The sequence below is a fragment of the Lineus longissimus genome, chromosome 16 (genome assembly GCF_910592395.1).
Source record: "Lineus longissimus chromosome 16, tnLinLong1.2, whole genome shotgun sequence".
NCBI lineage: Eukaryota > Metazoa > Nemertea > Pilidiophora > Heteronemertea > Lineidae > Lineus > Lineus longissimus.
Window position 1 is genome coordinate 14,586,637 of NC_088323.1, and position 14,840 is coordinate 14,601,476.

The following is a 14,840-nucleotide window of genomic DNA, read 5'->3' on the forward strand; positions in this document are numbered from 1 at the left end:
AATGTCGGATGATAATGGACACTGCTAATTGTGCCCCGTCACATGAGCATTGATAAATTGATAAATTGTTATTTGTAAATTGATAAATTGTTATTTGTAAAGCGCCTGTATCACTTGAAACAAATGTTCACCGGCGCTGGTGAGCTCTGTTGAAAAGAAGGGTCTTGAGTTATTTGCGAAAGGTTGAGACATTCGATGTAGCTCTCAGGGTGGGGGAAAGAGAGTTCCACAGTTGAGGTGCTAACGTGGCGAATGCTCGACCTCCAAATGTTTTCAATCTATATATCCTGCAAATGAGAAGGTCCTGAGATTCAGAGCGAAAGTAACGAGGAGGCACGTAATGTTGGATGAGATCGTTCAGGTAAATTGGTGCAAGCCAGTGGTATATGCTTTGAAGGTCAGGAGGAGTAGTTTGAAAATTATACGCTCGCGCACAGGCAGCCAGTGTAACTTGGCTGGCACCGGAGTAATGTGGGATCGCCGCATTGTCCTCAGTTTGAATGTAAAACACATAAGATTTTTAATGTCCATTCTTTGATTACTCTTGTTCTTTGCTCCTCAGTTAGCATACACATGTACTTCAATAAAATAACTGTCCTTAGTTGGCATGTGAAAACACATCAGTATATTTCTCTGGCTTACTTTGTGTGCTCCTTACTTAACAATAAATTTGCAGATAGTCAAAGGGAATACTGTCCTAAGTTTCGATTTAAAATCACCTCACATTTCTTCTCCTTCCTGTTTTTGTTAGCATATATCCAATCAAAGGAGGACTTTCCTTAGTTTCCATATCTCAATTCACAACAGATTAATCGCCCCTTGGCTCATACTGTGGGCTTCTTACTACTAGTATTAATTGATTCAAATATATCCACACAAAAGGACTGCCGGTGTAACGTCTGTGGTTGTTCCCCATGTGTCAGTGTTTCCAAACAATAGGCAGCTAGAGAGACCACGACTTTTCAATAGGGGGGATACACAGAAAAACTTGTCAATCTATTTTTGAGCGTTCCCAAACAATGAGGGGAAACACTCAAAAACAGAAACACTCAAAAACATTGCACCGGTTTAAAATCGCATCAGATGTTTGTCCCTTCGTCAGTGTTATATATAAGCTCTCTTTGTTAGCATGGTTTGTTTCTTTTGAACAACAGTATGCAGAAAGCTACTCAAAATGTGTACTGTTCGCAGTTTGCATTCTGAACCTGATATTAATTTTGCTTTCATTAGTTTTTCTTAGCCATCATTGTTTGCTCCATTCTTGAACACCAGCTTGCAAAAATCAAAGCAAAAGGAGGACTGTCCCTAGTTAGCATTTTAAACGCACTCAATTGTTAATCTCCATTCTTGGATTTTTCTTTTAACTCTTATTGTATGATGCTGCGATAGCAGATATGCACTTTAATTAGGACTTTTAGTTTCCATGTCTAATCACACCTGATTGATCAACCTTCTTCAATTTTGCATTTTTCTAATTTTGCACTCCCGCCTTGAAAATATTTTTTTGTGTTTGCTTTCGCGATTTGCACCTTTCCTGAAAATGAATTTGCATATATCTTGTCAAAATGTGGACCTACCCCATTTGCAGGAAAAAATATCTCATGATAATTTTGATTCCTGTGTTTTGCATTGTCTGTCACTGTTCACTCCTTCCTTGAATATCAGCTTGCGCGGGTCCATGCAAAAGGAGCACTGCCTTCAGTTTGAATGTGAAAACACATAAGATTTCTTATGTCCATTCTTTGATTACTCTTGTTGTTTTCTCCTCAGTTAGCAGATATCTAATGAAAGACAACTGCCATTATTGTGCATGTCAAACACTATCATCACCCTTCTCTAACATTTCATTGGCTTTAATTGTGTGCTACTCTCTTGAATATTCATTTGCAGTCATCGAGTCAAAATGTGGTCTGTCCTGCAGTTTGCTTGTCAAAATAACGTCATATTGATTTTCCTTTCTGTTTTGTGTTAGATCTCAATGATTGCTCGTTTCTGGAATACATGCATGCAAAAGGAGGACGGTCCGCTGTTTGCATATGAAAACAAATGGACTTCTTAAATGTGCATTCTACGATTAATGGTTTCTCTCATTGTTTGCTTCTGAGCACCAGATATCCACCTAAACAAGGACAAGCTATGGTTTGCACGCCAAAATTATCAGATTAATCACCCTTCTTCAGTTTTGCATTGGCTCGTGCTACTTTCTTAAAAATGAATGGGTGGATGTTCAATCAAAATGAAAACTGTCCACAGTTTGCATGTGAAATCACCTCATACTTATTTTTTTACCTCAGTTCTGTAGTTTAAGTCTTGATTGTGCGCTGCCTTCTTGAACGAACATCAGCTTCCACAAATCCATGAAATGGACGTTGTTGTCAGTTTGCACGTGAAAACACATTATATTTTTAATTCCTTTTTAAAGTATTGTACATATGATCTGTAGTATCTCACTGTTTCCTCGTGGCTTAGCAGATATGCTACTTTTTTTAAAACGTTTCCATGTCAAATCACTTCAAATTAATCGATCTTAGGCTCACTTTGCGCGCTCCTTTCAAATTAGTTTGTCAACTCTAAATGTGGACTGTCTTTACTTTAAATTGCATCAGATTTATGCCCCTTCTTCAGTGTTATTTCAGCTCTCTTTGTTAGTTCCGAAATTGAGCCGAAATTGGCTTAAAAAGGAGACATGTTCTCAGTAGGCATCATTAAATCTTCTCACAATAATATTTCGTCCACTGATTTCTGTTTGCTGTAATTACTGTTTGATCCATTTTAACATCAGCTTGCACAAACCCATGAAAAAGGAGGACTGTTCTCAGTTTGCATGTAAAACACATCAGATTAATCACCATCCCTTCAATCATTCTCTGGCTAACCTTGTGTGCTCCTTTCTTAAAATAATATCGAGTCAAGGCTCCATTCTGGAAAACGACTTTCGTTGCCTAACTTTCACTCATCTAACTTTTCTCGAAAACGAAGTTGCAGATATCCCGTCTAAATGCGGACTGCATGTGAAATCACTGGATACAGATTTTGCTTTTTCTGTTTGTGTCAGCTGTAAGCTTGCACAAACCAATGAAGACTGAGGACTGTCCTCAGTTTGAATGTGAAACACATAATATCTCTAATGGCCATTCTTTGTTTTCTCTCACTGTTTTGCTCCCGAGTAGACCTTAGCAGATATATATCTACATTAAAATAACAGTCTTAAAAAATCAGTTTTAAAATGAGAACCCTGATTTGTCCCAAACCAGAGGAAGATCATTTCTAAAATTGATTAGCACTGTCCACGGTTTCTACTTGAAATCACCGTATATTAATCTTTCATGTTTGTTCTATTCTTGACCATCATCATGCACAAAGCCATGGATGCGGAGGACTTCCCTCAGTTTACATGTAAAAATACATACAATTTTAACGTCATTCATGGATTTTAGGTCACCCATCATTGTTTGCTCCTGAGTTGGCAGATATCCACTAAGCTGCCGATTGTCCTTAGTTTAAATTCACATCAGATTAATCACCTTTCTTTAGTTTTGCATTTGCTCACATTGTGTACTCCTTTCCTGAAAATAAATTTGCAGAGGAAGAAGATTGTCCTATGACAGTTTGCGTGTGAAATAATGGTGAATCAATGTTGAATCAACGTATAGCCTATTCATTCATGATTTAGCCTACCTACTGTTATTTGCTGCTCTCTCAGTTGGCAGATAACCGCTCCAATATGGAGAGCTATCTTATAAGTTGATATCAGGTTAGACTAATGATCCATCTTCAGTCTTTTTTCTTCGTTTTCTTTGTTTGCAGGTTTCGGGGACATCAGTTGGCAGAAATCCCATTAAAGTAGGACTATTCTTAGTTGTCACATGGAATCAAATCGGACTGTTTCCGTTTTCTGGTTTGTGGTCACTGTCCTTGGGTTTGTTTTCCATTCTTAAAAATGAATTTATTAAGTTATCTGCCAGTCAAAAGGAGGACTGTTCTTAGTTTGCACTTCGCATCAGATTTATGCCCCTTCTTCCGTGATATTTCAGCTCTCCTCATTTCAACTAAAATTTACTTAAAAAGGAGACCTGTTCTCAGTATGCATCATGAAATCACCTCACAATAATATTTCATCCACGGATTTCTGTTAGCTGTATTATTGTTTGATCCATTTTAACATCAGCTTGCAACCCATGAAAAAGGAGGACTGTTCTTAGTTTGCATGTGAAACACATCAGATTAATCACCATCTCTTCAATGATTCTCTGGCTAACCTTGTGTGCTCCTTTCTCTAAATGATATCGAGTCAAGGCTCCCTTCTGGAAAATGACTTGTGTTGCCTAACTTTCATTCATTTTACATTTCTTGAAAACCAAGTTGCAGATATCCCGTCTAAATGCGGACTACTTGTGAAATCACTGGATACAATTTTTGCTTTTTGCTTTGTGTCAGCATGCACATGCAAAGTCTGGCCGCCAGTACAAGGAAGCTCCTGCCACCGTACGTCTCCAGGCGATACCTGGGGATCCTCAGGAGACATTTGTCTTCGGACCTCAGGGATCGCCCAGTGTCACAGGATGGGAGGAGCTCGGATATGTAAGCAGGGGCAAGTCCGTTTCTTGCTTTGTATATGAGGAGCATTGTCTTGAGCTCTATACGTTCAAGGATTGGTAGCCAATGTAGACTTCTCAGCACGGGGGTAATATGTTCACGTTTACGCGTCCCTGTGATTACTCGCGCTGCGTGATTCTGAACCTTTTGTAGCTTATCAAGTACATTTTCATCGGCACCAACGAGCAGGCTATTACAATAATCCAGGCTGGATATGACAGTTGATTGCACTAGAAGTTTGTACTCGATTCCCAATCTTTGCAAATGCCATCGTGTGAAATCTAACGCTTTTTTCTTCCATGCATGTTTTCCTTATACCTCTTCTACACGATTTAAAAGGCGTTTACATAGGGAGCAAAATCAGGAAATTTTTGAAGTTTTTCAATAAACAAAAATGTAGAACCGAGGACACACACCAAAACGAGGACGTCCTCGCTTGGAAAAGTCCTCAAAGTGCATGTTTTGGGCGTATCACGTGCCCATTCCATATACAGCAGAGGTATGACACCTTACTTAGTACCCAGTTTTGTAGATTCCTTCTAGTATATGGGACCCCGTCGCCAAGGTAATGGTTGGTTTGTTGCCAATTTTCCTCTGGTGGTGCAGATCGACCATTAATAATCCAATCGGAAGGTCATACACATTGTACACTGCCTTTTGTTATTGTATGATCGACCACAGTGGTGAAGAACCCCGAGACATTTATGCATAAAAGCGAGGACGTCCTTTTAAATTATAATGTGGCGTCCTCGATCTGCACCACGTGCACGTAAGAATGCGTGTGTGTGTGTGTTTTGGTTTGGTTGTTTTTTGGTTGTTTGTTTCTTTATGGCTATTTTGTATATTACATTTCACTGTTAGTTATTAATCTTTCGTAATCTTTTAGGAGGAATCAACATAAATATATATACATATTTATTGTATTTCCATATTTGGTTATCAACAGTATGTCTGTCTTGTTTCAGGACGGCTGGACGGCGCTAATGATCGCCTCCCTATTCGGTCAGCCTGATGTTGTAGATGTTCTATTGAAAGGTGGCGCAGAGGTTGACAAAGAGGAAAAGGTAACACACCAAAACTTCCATTCATCTTATCTTAGCTTTCTAAATCATAAGATAACAAAGCATTGTATATTATTGTTGAATGAGATAATTAGTTTGAATCGCTGAAAATCATCCACACCTCAGGGACCGGTATTCATGACGCCTTCTTAATAGAGCTTAGTAAGCGTTTTACTAGGTGGTTCTTAGCGAGTTGCGTCATATTCACGAAGCACTCGTAACTTCAATCGATTTCGTAAGTCGTCGCTACTAGCCCTACGTGTGGTGTTTTCGACTTCGTAGCATTTTCTATGGATGTTCTTCACGTGACTTCACGGCGTAACGTTTTGATGGCCACCTCCCAATGCATTTCCTTTACGTCGTGACCACGTGTGACGGCCAATATGGCAGTGCAAAACAATACTCTATATTCCTACGTTAGATGGCGCGCCGATCGAATCTGACTTGACACTAGATGGCAACAGCTGACGGGTATAAAAAGATAAACGAAATGTCCGCCATCGATAAATTTGAACCCGCAATTCACACACTCTGTGACCAAAACATAAGAGAAAAGTATCATAATTATGCAAAAGATTGTTGATACACAGGTCGTAGATTCTCTATTGAAACGTGACGCAGAGGTTGACCAAGGGGAAAAGGTAACACACCAAACGTCCCATTCATCCTAACTTAGCGCTCTAAAATCGTGAGATAATAAAGCGATGTATGTTATTGTTGAATGGGATAACTCTTGCGGTCATCTACACCTCAGACTCTTATCCATTTATATATTTCGATATTTGCTTCTCGATAGAATACTCATTAAATTGTTATATACATGAAAATGACTGTATACATGTAGCACTGCCGCTGTTCCGAGAGGAAAACAATGGCCATTTTGAATCCTGTGGCGCCTCGAAAGTTAAAGTTCCAAAAAGTCAAAGAGGTAAACATATAAGGTCACAATTTGCAATGTCCATTAAATCTTGGTAAGAAGCTACGACTTGTTATCCAAAGTTTAGCATTGTAGATACTTCCTGATCAGTAGAATATATCGATAATTGCGATGATTAGTTAATTAAACACCGCGTTTGTGTTATTCGATCATTCACATGTGGTTTATAGCTCATAGTTTTCGGTTGCGTTACAGCAGTGCAAAAACATGAACAAACAAACTGCATGTAATCACGAAATACTATCGTACAATGCTATCGTGACTTCTGCTCAAAATTATCAAAAACCGACGCCGTTAACGACAGTCTGCAGACTCAACTTAACGATTTACAATACGAAAACAGCGTCCTTAAGTCTGAGTTAGACATGAACAATAAATAAATCTGTGAAATAAAGGGAAAAGGAAACAAAAAATCTTAGAAAACAGTGTGATAAGCATAACTCACAAAGGCGAGACGAAATAAAACTTGAATTTGAACGTAAGCAAGGACATTCGGGTGTCTCGAAACTTCGTAATGATCTGAAGCAACTGAAAGCAGACGTCAGTGTGATCGAGATGCCAGAGACGAGCAGGGATTTAAATGACATTCGGAAAAATATGGAATCTTTACGCTCGAAACAGAACTCCCTTGATCGAGATATTCAGAACCTTTGTAAAAGCGGAAGTTATGCAATGTGCCTGAAATCAAACAAAGAGGCAGATGATGAAAATGATGTCAAACCAAAGCTTCCCCGCATCCATAGGACCATGGTTGATGAGGCCGACTTGCCTTTCATAAGGAAAACATCCAACGCGTCTGAAAACTCGAAGGATACGAACAAGGGCTCCAATGCAAATCAGAGGGGAAATCAACTTGTCTATTCGCTTGCTCACCAACAACCTGAACTGAATATCATACCTGATCGTGCGTCATGGCGGAACTCCTCGGATGCTGCAGATCGGCCTGTTACCACTACACACCAGCTGCTGTGAGAATCGCCTTCATCGTCCTCGTCATCGAACTCTATCAGAAGACTAGAAACGGATAAATCTTACTCTTCACCCCTTCGACGCACCGAAACTGTGCTTGCAAGCAACCAGTTCATGGTGAGAACCAGGGACTGTGGTGGGAGTGACCAGCTAAAGCAGGATTGGCCTGTACCGGACACCACCCAACATCCTGGGTGGTCTGTGATTAACACTGGTGCTTTGATACTGGCGTTTTCAACTGCAGACTAACTACTACAGTTATAACTCACTGATACTATGCTCGGGAATTAGCTGGAGATGAACTTCGACGTCAATGTTTCATTCCTAAAGTCAGTAATTGAATGCTGGGTCAACTAACTTTTCACAGGGGCCAGCTCCTGCACTCTATTACTCATGGAGTGACCACATGCATGTACTTATAAGGAGGCTTGGGTTAGATGTTCATATGATTACAAAAGGAAACTCAAAATGTTAAGTGTTTATCATCATATGCGAATGAAAAAATAACGTGTGATAGTGAGTGACGTCATCGATATTTATGTTGATTGTCAGTAACTAATCACAGAGCTTTTATTTTTTGATGTTTCCATGGGTTAATTAGAGGACCACCGGGAGTGGGGAGCTCATTGACCCCTGGAAATAGAGGTAACATAGGCCTCGGCTCCCCATAATTGGTATTCACCTGTTATAAACCAGCGTTATAAAGTATTGTTTCTTGTAGTCCCGCGAGAGGTGGAGACGGTTGCGTTCTGTCTCTCGTCCTCAAGCTGGCCATTTGAATTATAGTTGATTAACCGAGACTTACCTGTAAGTTGAAGGTTGATTTTAATTCTATCGAACTATCAATCACGAGCGGGATCACATGAGATTCGCGTAGTAGATCAGCAGTAGGCCTACTGGCCCGGTCATGCTAAATACCCACCATGTGAGTTCTGCCTTGGCCCCATCTGTCAAGCAAGTCTTTTTGTCATAGTCGCCAGTTTGTAATTGGAGAGCCTGCATCTTAGCTTCCAACTGTCCGTAATAAAGTGGGCCATACATCACCCGGGGAAGCAAGACACCAAAGTACCGATGACCTCAGCAAGTAATTTTATAGTAGGCCTCTCTTTTCTCTGTAGGCTTGAGCATATGGCTTCGACCTTTTCCACTTTCTGTGGTGTGAGGAAAACCGCCATAAGTATTGAGTCAATTATGAATCCAATAAATTCCCTTTGTTGCATTGGTGGCCATCTTGACTTAATGGGATGGGGAATTAACCTATGGTCAGCTAGTATTGTAGTAGGCATCATTGCACTTCTGGCACATGCCAGTGTCATATCTAGCTTCAGCCGCAGATCGTCAATATATATGACCGATGGGATACCTTGCTGCCTTATGCGTGCCATAATCGGTTTTATTAGGTTTTTCCATAGCCTTGGACACGGGCCAAGCCCATTCGGGGAGCATGTATACTGAAATAATCTTCCATTCCACTCAAACTTTAAATATCTTTGTGAATTTCTGTGTATAGGCACACAATGATTCGCATCTTTGATATCAACTGTGCATTGATAGCAACACGGCGTCATCAAAACTACAACGGTCTTAAGGCCCTGCATTTTTGGCTCACCGTAGGGGAGTCTATACAACACCGCAGTGTCCGTCGTCCGTCGTCGTCCGTCGTCGTCCGTCGTCGTCGTATCCTGTTTCAAAAACAGTGGCACGTTTCTTAACCGCTAAGCCTATGAACTTGTAACTTTGTACACAGGACTCCCTTGGTCAGATGACCTGTGACACTAAATTTCGGTCCGATCTGATTCTTAATTTGGCCACCAGGGGGCCGAATGTAGATATCTAAAAAGTGTGATATCTCGCTTATTAATAACTTGTTTGGAATGAAATTTTTGTGGTAGGTACTCATAGCAAGGGTACATCATATATCATACGGGTTTTTAATTTGACCTACTTTTCAAGGTCACAGAGGTCAAATGGCGTAAATTGGCTGTTTCAGTGTAACTATGGCACGTTTTTCAACCTCCACAGCTATGAACTTGAAACTTAGTACATATAACCCCCTATACCAGATAACCTCTGGTGCTGAATTTCGGTCTGATCTGATTCTCAACTTGGCCACCAGGGGGCCGAATGTGGATACCTAAAAAGTGTGATAATTCGCTTATCAATAACTTGTTTTCAATAAAACTTTCGTGGTGGGTACTAATAGCAAGGATACATCATATATCGTACGGGTTTTTAATTTGACCTACTTTTCAAGGTTGCAGAGGTCAAATGGCATAAATTGGCTGTTTCAGTGTAACTATGGCACGTTTCTCAACCGCCACAGCTATGAATTTGAAACTTGGTACATATAACCCCCTATATCAGATAACGTCTTGTGCTGAATATCGGTCCGATCTGATTCTCAATTTGGCCACCAGGGGGTCGAATGTGGATATCTAAAAAGTGTGATATCTCGCTTGATGACTTGTTTTCGATAAAACTTTTGTGGTAGGTACTCATAGCAAGGATACATCATATATCATATGGGTTTTTAATTTGACCTACTTGTCAAGGTCACAGAGGTCACAACGCAGACACAGATATGGCCGAAATTGCATGTTTCGTGTTTTTCGTGTTGTGGCAATCCAAAGGTCGTGAGTTCAAACCCCGGTCAAGGACGGCCAAAAATATTTTTTTTATTTTATTATTTTTTTTATCTTTTCACTTTTGTCTTTTCTGACTTGTACCTTACATTTTCTTGATTTTTTATTTATTTGGTGCCATATCATTAGGTGGCTATCTTGGAAATCATTTTTATTGACTCACCTTGTATCTATTCTATTCCATAGCACCATCTTGATCAGGGATTCCCGTGTAATTTTTTTACTTTTACATTATATTCATGAATATATCTGATTCCCATGTGATTTTCTTAATTTTAATCAACCTTTTTGGCTCACCGTAAGGGGAGTCTATACGATAGCGCTGTGTCCGTCGTCGTCGTCGTCGTCGTCGTCGTCGTCGTCGTCGTCGTCGTCGTCGTCGTCGTCGTCGTCGTATCCTAACAGTGGCACGTTTCTTAACTGCTAGGGCTATGAACTTGAAACTTTGTACACAGAATGCCCTAGGTCAGCTGACCTCTGACACTGATTTTCGGTCCGATCTGATTCTCTGTTTGGCCACCAGGGGGCCAAATGTCGATATCTAAAAAGTGTGATATCTCGCTTATTAGTGACTTGTTTTCGATAAAACTTTTGTTGCAGGTACTCATAGCAAATATACATTTTATATTATACGGGTTTTTAATTTGACCTTGTTTTCAAGGTCGCAGAGGTCATATGGCGTAAATTGGCCATTAGAGTGTAAACTATGGCACGTTTCTTAACCACTAAAGCTATGAACTTGAAACTTGGTACATATAACCCCCTATATCACATAGCCTCTGGTGCTGAATTTTGGTTCGATCTGATTCCTAACTTTGCCACCAGGGGGCCAAAAGTGGAAATCTAAAAAGTGTGATATCTCGCTTATAAGTGACTTGTTTTCGATAAAACTTTTGTTGTAGGTACTCATAGCAAATATACATTTTATATTATACGGGTTTTCAATTTGACCTACTTTTCAAGGTCACAGAGGTCATATGGCGTAAATTGGCCATTAGACTTAGAGTGTAAACTATGGCACGTTTCTTAACCACTAAAGCTATGAACTTGAAACTTGGTACATATAACCCCCTATATCACATAGCCTCTGGCGCTGAATTTTGGTTCGATCTGATTCCTAACTTTGCCACCAGGGGGCCAAAAGTGGAAATCTAAAAAGTGTGATATCTCGCTTATAAGTGACTTGTTTTCGATAAAATTCTTATGGTAGGTACTGTTTGGAAGAATACATCACATATTTTACGGGTTTTCAATTTGACCTACTTTTTAAGGTCACAGAAGTCATATGGCGTAAATTGGCTGTTAGAGTGTAAACTATGGCACGTTTCTTAACCAGTAAAGCTATGAACTTGAAACTTGGTGCATATAACCCCCTACATCAGATAACGTCTGATGTCGAATTTTGGCCTGATCTGATTCTTTATTCGGCCACCAGGGGGCCATAACGGAAAAAGGAAGAAGTGCAATATCTTGCCTATTTGAGTGAATTGTTTTCGATAAAATTTTATGGCAGGGACTCCTAGCAAGGATACATCACATTTCCTATGATTTTTGGATTTGACCTCCTTTTCTAGGTCACAGAGGTCAAATGGCGTAAATTGACCGTTCGAGTGTAACTATGGCACGTTTCTTAACTGCTAAAGCTATGAACTTGAAAGTTGGTATATGTAACCCCCTACATCAGATAATCTCTGGCTGAGTTCGACTGTAACTCTAGGGTCGGCTTAGAATTCCTCAGGCGATGACATCATGCCTTAAATGCGCATGTCGAGTAGGGGTAGCACGCGAACGCAGTCGAGTCGGTTCGGGTTGATTTGGTTTGTTTAAACATGGCGGATATAGCGGCAATATACGAATTTTTAGACTTCATTTTTCCCAATAGTACAATAGATGTAGAGCTGACAAGTCAAGAACATTTATGGACACTATGTTTGTTCGCCAGAAGGAAATGGGAGCCCAAAATAACTGGATTTGCAGAAAATGTTATCCCGCAATTCAGTTTGCAGGACTTCAGAGCCCACTTCAGAGTTGGAAGGGGGGTGTTCGAGACACTTTTGACCGAACTTTATCCCGATCTGGTTTCCGAACATGTCGGTGGTACAACTATCAATATTTATCTACAGCGTTATTACAGGAGTACACAATATTGGATATAACAATGTAAAAATCACGAATTTATCCCTTACGTTTTCGAGGCCGCCATTTTGTCACGTGGTTATTGTCGAGTCTGCTGAGTTCGACGCTCATGCCATCGAGGGTTGAGCCCGAGTAGCTAACTAGGTCAGATATGACGTCACTCGGGTCGGTACCCGCGGAAAAAATGAAGTTCGACTGGAGCTCGACCCGACCGAGTCAAACCTCGGGTTACAGTCGAACTCTGCCTCTGACACCGAATTTTGGCCTGATCTGATTCTTGATTTGGCCACCAGGGGGTCAAAACTGAAAAAGTAGGACGTGCAATATCTCGCTTATTAATGACTTTTTTTCGATGAATTTTTTATTGCAGGGACTCTTAGCAATCACACGATATTGATCTTGTTGATGTCATAGACAATTATTGGTTGGATCATAAACTTATATATACTGCCCTGTCTTATTACTTGACATCAATACACATCTAAAAAAAGTCTTCATGCCTGATTGTGTTCACCATATTCACCTCTAAACTAAGCATGATCCTGCCTAATAAAAGATGTATACGGTGAGCACAATGGCCCCTGGCCGTTTCATTAAAATGGACATACATCAAATGCCTGTTCAAGATGGACAGATCAAGGAACATTCTATATATTCCATCCTTCTTTGGCCTCAGAAAAATTTGGAAAATAAACTGCATGGGCTCTTGGTGGCATTCTACTATCATTCTCCGTCACCTCCTCCACTTTCTTCTTCAGAAGATATTTGATTTCACCATTAATGGCCTCAGTTACCTATCTGTTAAATTTTATTTGGGATGGCACCCTAGTTTTTCGAGGCGGATCTCCATCAAAATCAAGCTGGTAGCCTTGACTATATTGAAGAGAAAAGGATCAGATGTTGATTCCTTCCAGTTTTCAAAATAATGTCGTATTCTACCTGCTTCAAAATGGCGAATATCGGACTCCGATTTTCTAACGGTTTGCTCAATGAACTCATTGAGTACTGCATAATTGGAGGAAGTTGTACTTTATGGTCAATATCAAGCTGAGAAGTATTTTGAGGACCTACCTGATCTGGTAAGCGTTCTGTCTTTACTCTCCGTCCTCCTGTTTCTTCTTGTTATGGGAGTAGGGCTTCTTTCCCCTTCCGCCTTGGAACTTACCACTGTATTGTCGACGGGATTGGTAACTCTTGTGGCCGTGATGGAAACTCTTTCCCCGCGGTTTCCACGAGTAGTTTTTTGACAAAGAGTATGAGTCTTTCGTCACCTCCTCGACCTGTTTGGCCTCTTTTATAGCCTTGGAGATGGCGTCGCCAAATGATTTGTTGGTAACAGGGATTATACCTGTTTGGCAAAGGCTTTGATACTTGGCCCTGAGACCTTGCTTTATTGCTTCCTTACGTTTTATTGAGAGCTCCTGGTGTGCGTACCCAAGAAGGAATCTAGGTAAAAAAAGCAAGGGAAAAAAGACAACAGGTAAAAAAGACAACGGAAAAAAAGACAACAGGTCAAAAAAGCAACGGAAAAAAAGCAACAATCTAGGTAAAAGAGACAACGGGTAAAACAGCAACGGAAAAAAAGGCAACCATCTACATATTGGTAAAAACTCAGGCGCATCTCTCCAACCAAAATGGTGTTCGACCAAGGACGGGCCTACACTCGCCAAATAGAGCGATGATAAAAAATATTGAGTTGAGAGCTGAGCGTCAACTTGGACATTATTATCTCTCAAATCATATTGGGCAATTGTAAAGCAAACATGTATATGTACAATGTAGAAGGAAACCGGATACGACAGAGGAAACCGCCCACTCTATGACATAAAGTGCCGGACAGACCGGGAATTGAACACGGGACCTCGGAGGTGTGGTGACAGGCGCTGATGTTTCCACTGCACAGCCGGCACTCCGACAGCCCTATCATGCCTAGAGCCCTAGAGCGATGATGTTCCTCCCTTTAATGACGCTTTGTTGGCTAATAAGATGGAACCCTTCCTCTGGAAATGAGGCAATACTGAATACTAGTAAATCAGTACAACTAATTTGGCTGTAGTGTGAAAGTTAATTGGGTCCTCTTTGATAGTAGTCATCTTTTTTACCTGTTGTCTTTTTTACCTAGATGGTTGTCTTTCTTTCTGTTGCTTTTTTTACCCGTTGTCTTTTTTACCTTGAGGGTTGTCTTTTTTTCCCTTGCTTTTTTTACCCATTGTCTTTTTTACCGTTGCTTTTTAGCTCACCTCTTAGCAGAGGTGAGCTTATCCCATACCGTGGCGTCCGTCGTCCGTCGTCGTCGTCGTCGTCGTCGTCGTCGTCCGTCGTCGTCCGTCGTCCGTTAGCAGGGCACGTTTCGTAACTGTTAGAGCTATTGAGATGAAACATTGGTACACATGTACCCTTATGTAATGACACCTTGGAGACCAAGTTTCGGTCCGATTCGTTTCATGGTTTGGCCACCAGGAAAAAAAATATGGTAGGTACTTCTAGCAAAGGTGCATC

General features: G+C 40.6%; 1 protein-coding gene across 1 annotated transcript in view; it reads left to right on the forward strand.

Moving 5' to 3' along the window:
- Positions 1 to 14,840, forward strand: part of LOC135500177 (ankyrin repeat domain-containing protein 29-like) — a 651,767-nt gene that overhangs the window by 601,610 nt on the left and 35,317 nt on the right. The window contains exon 11 of the mRNA XM_064791424.1: positions 5,562 to 5,660. Coding sequence (XP_064647494.1) covers positions 5,562 to 5,660 — 99 coding nt within the window. The remainder of the gene's footprint in view (positions 1 to 5,561; positions 5,661 to 14,840) is intronic.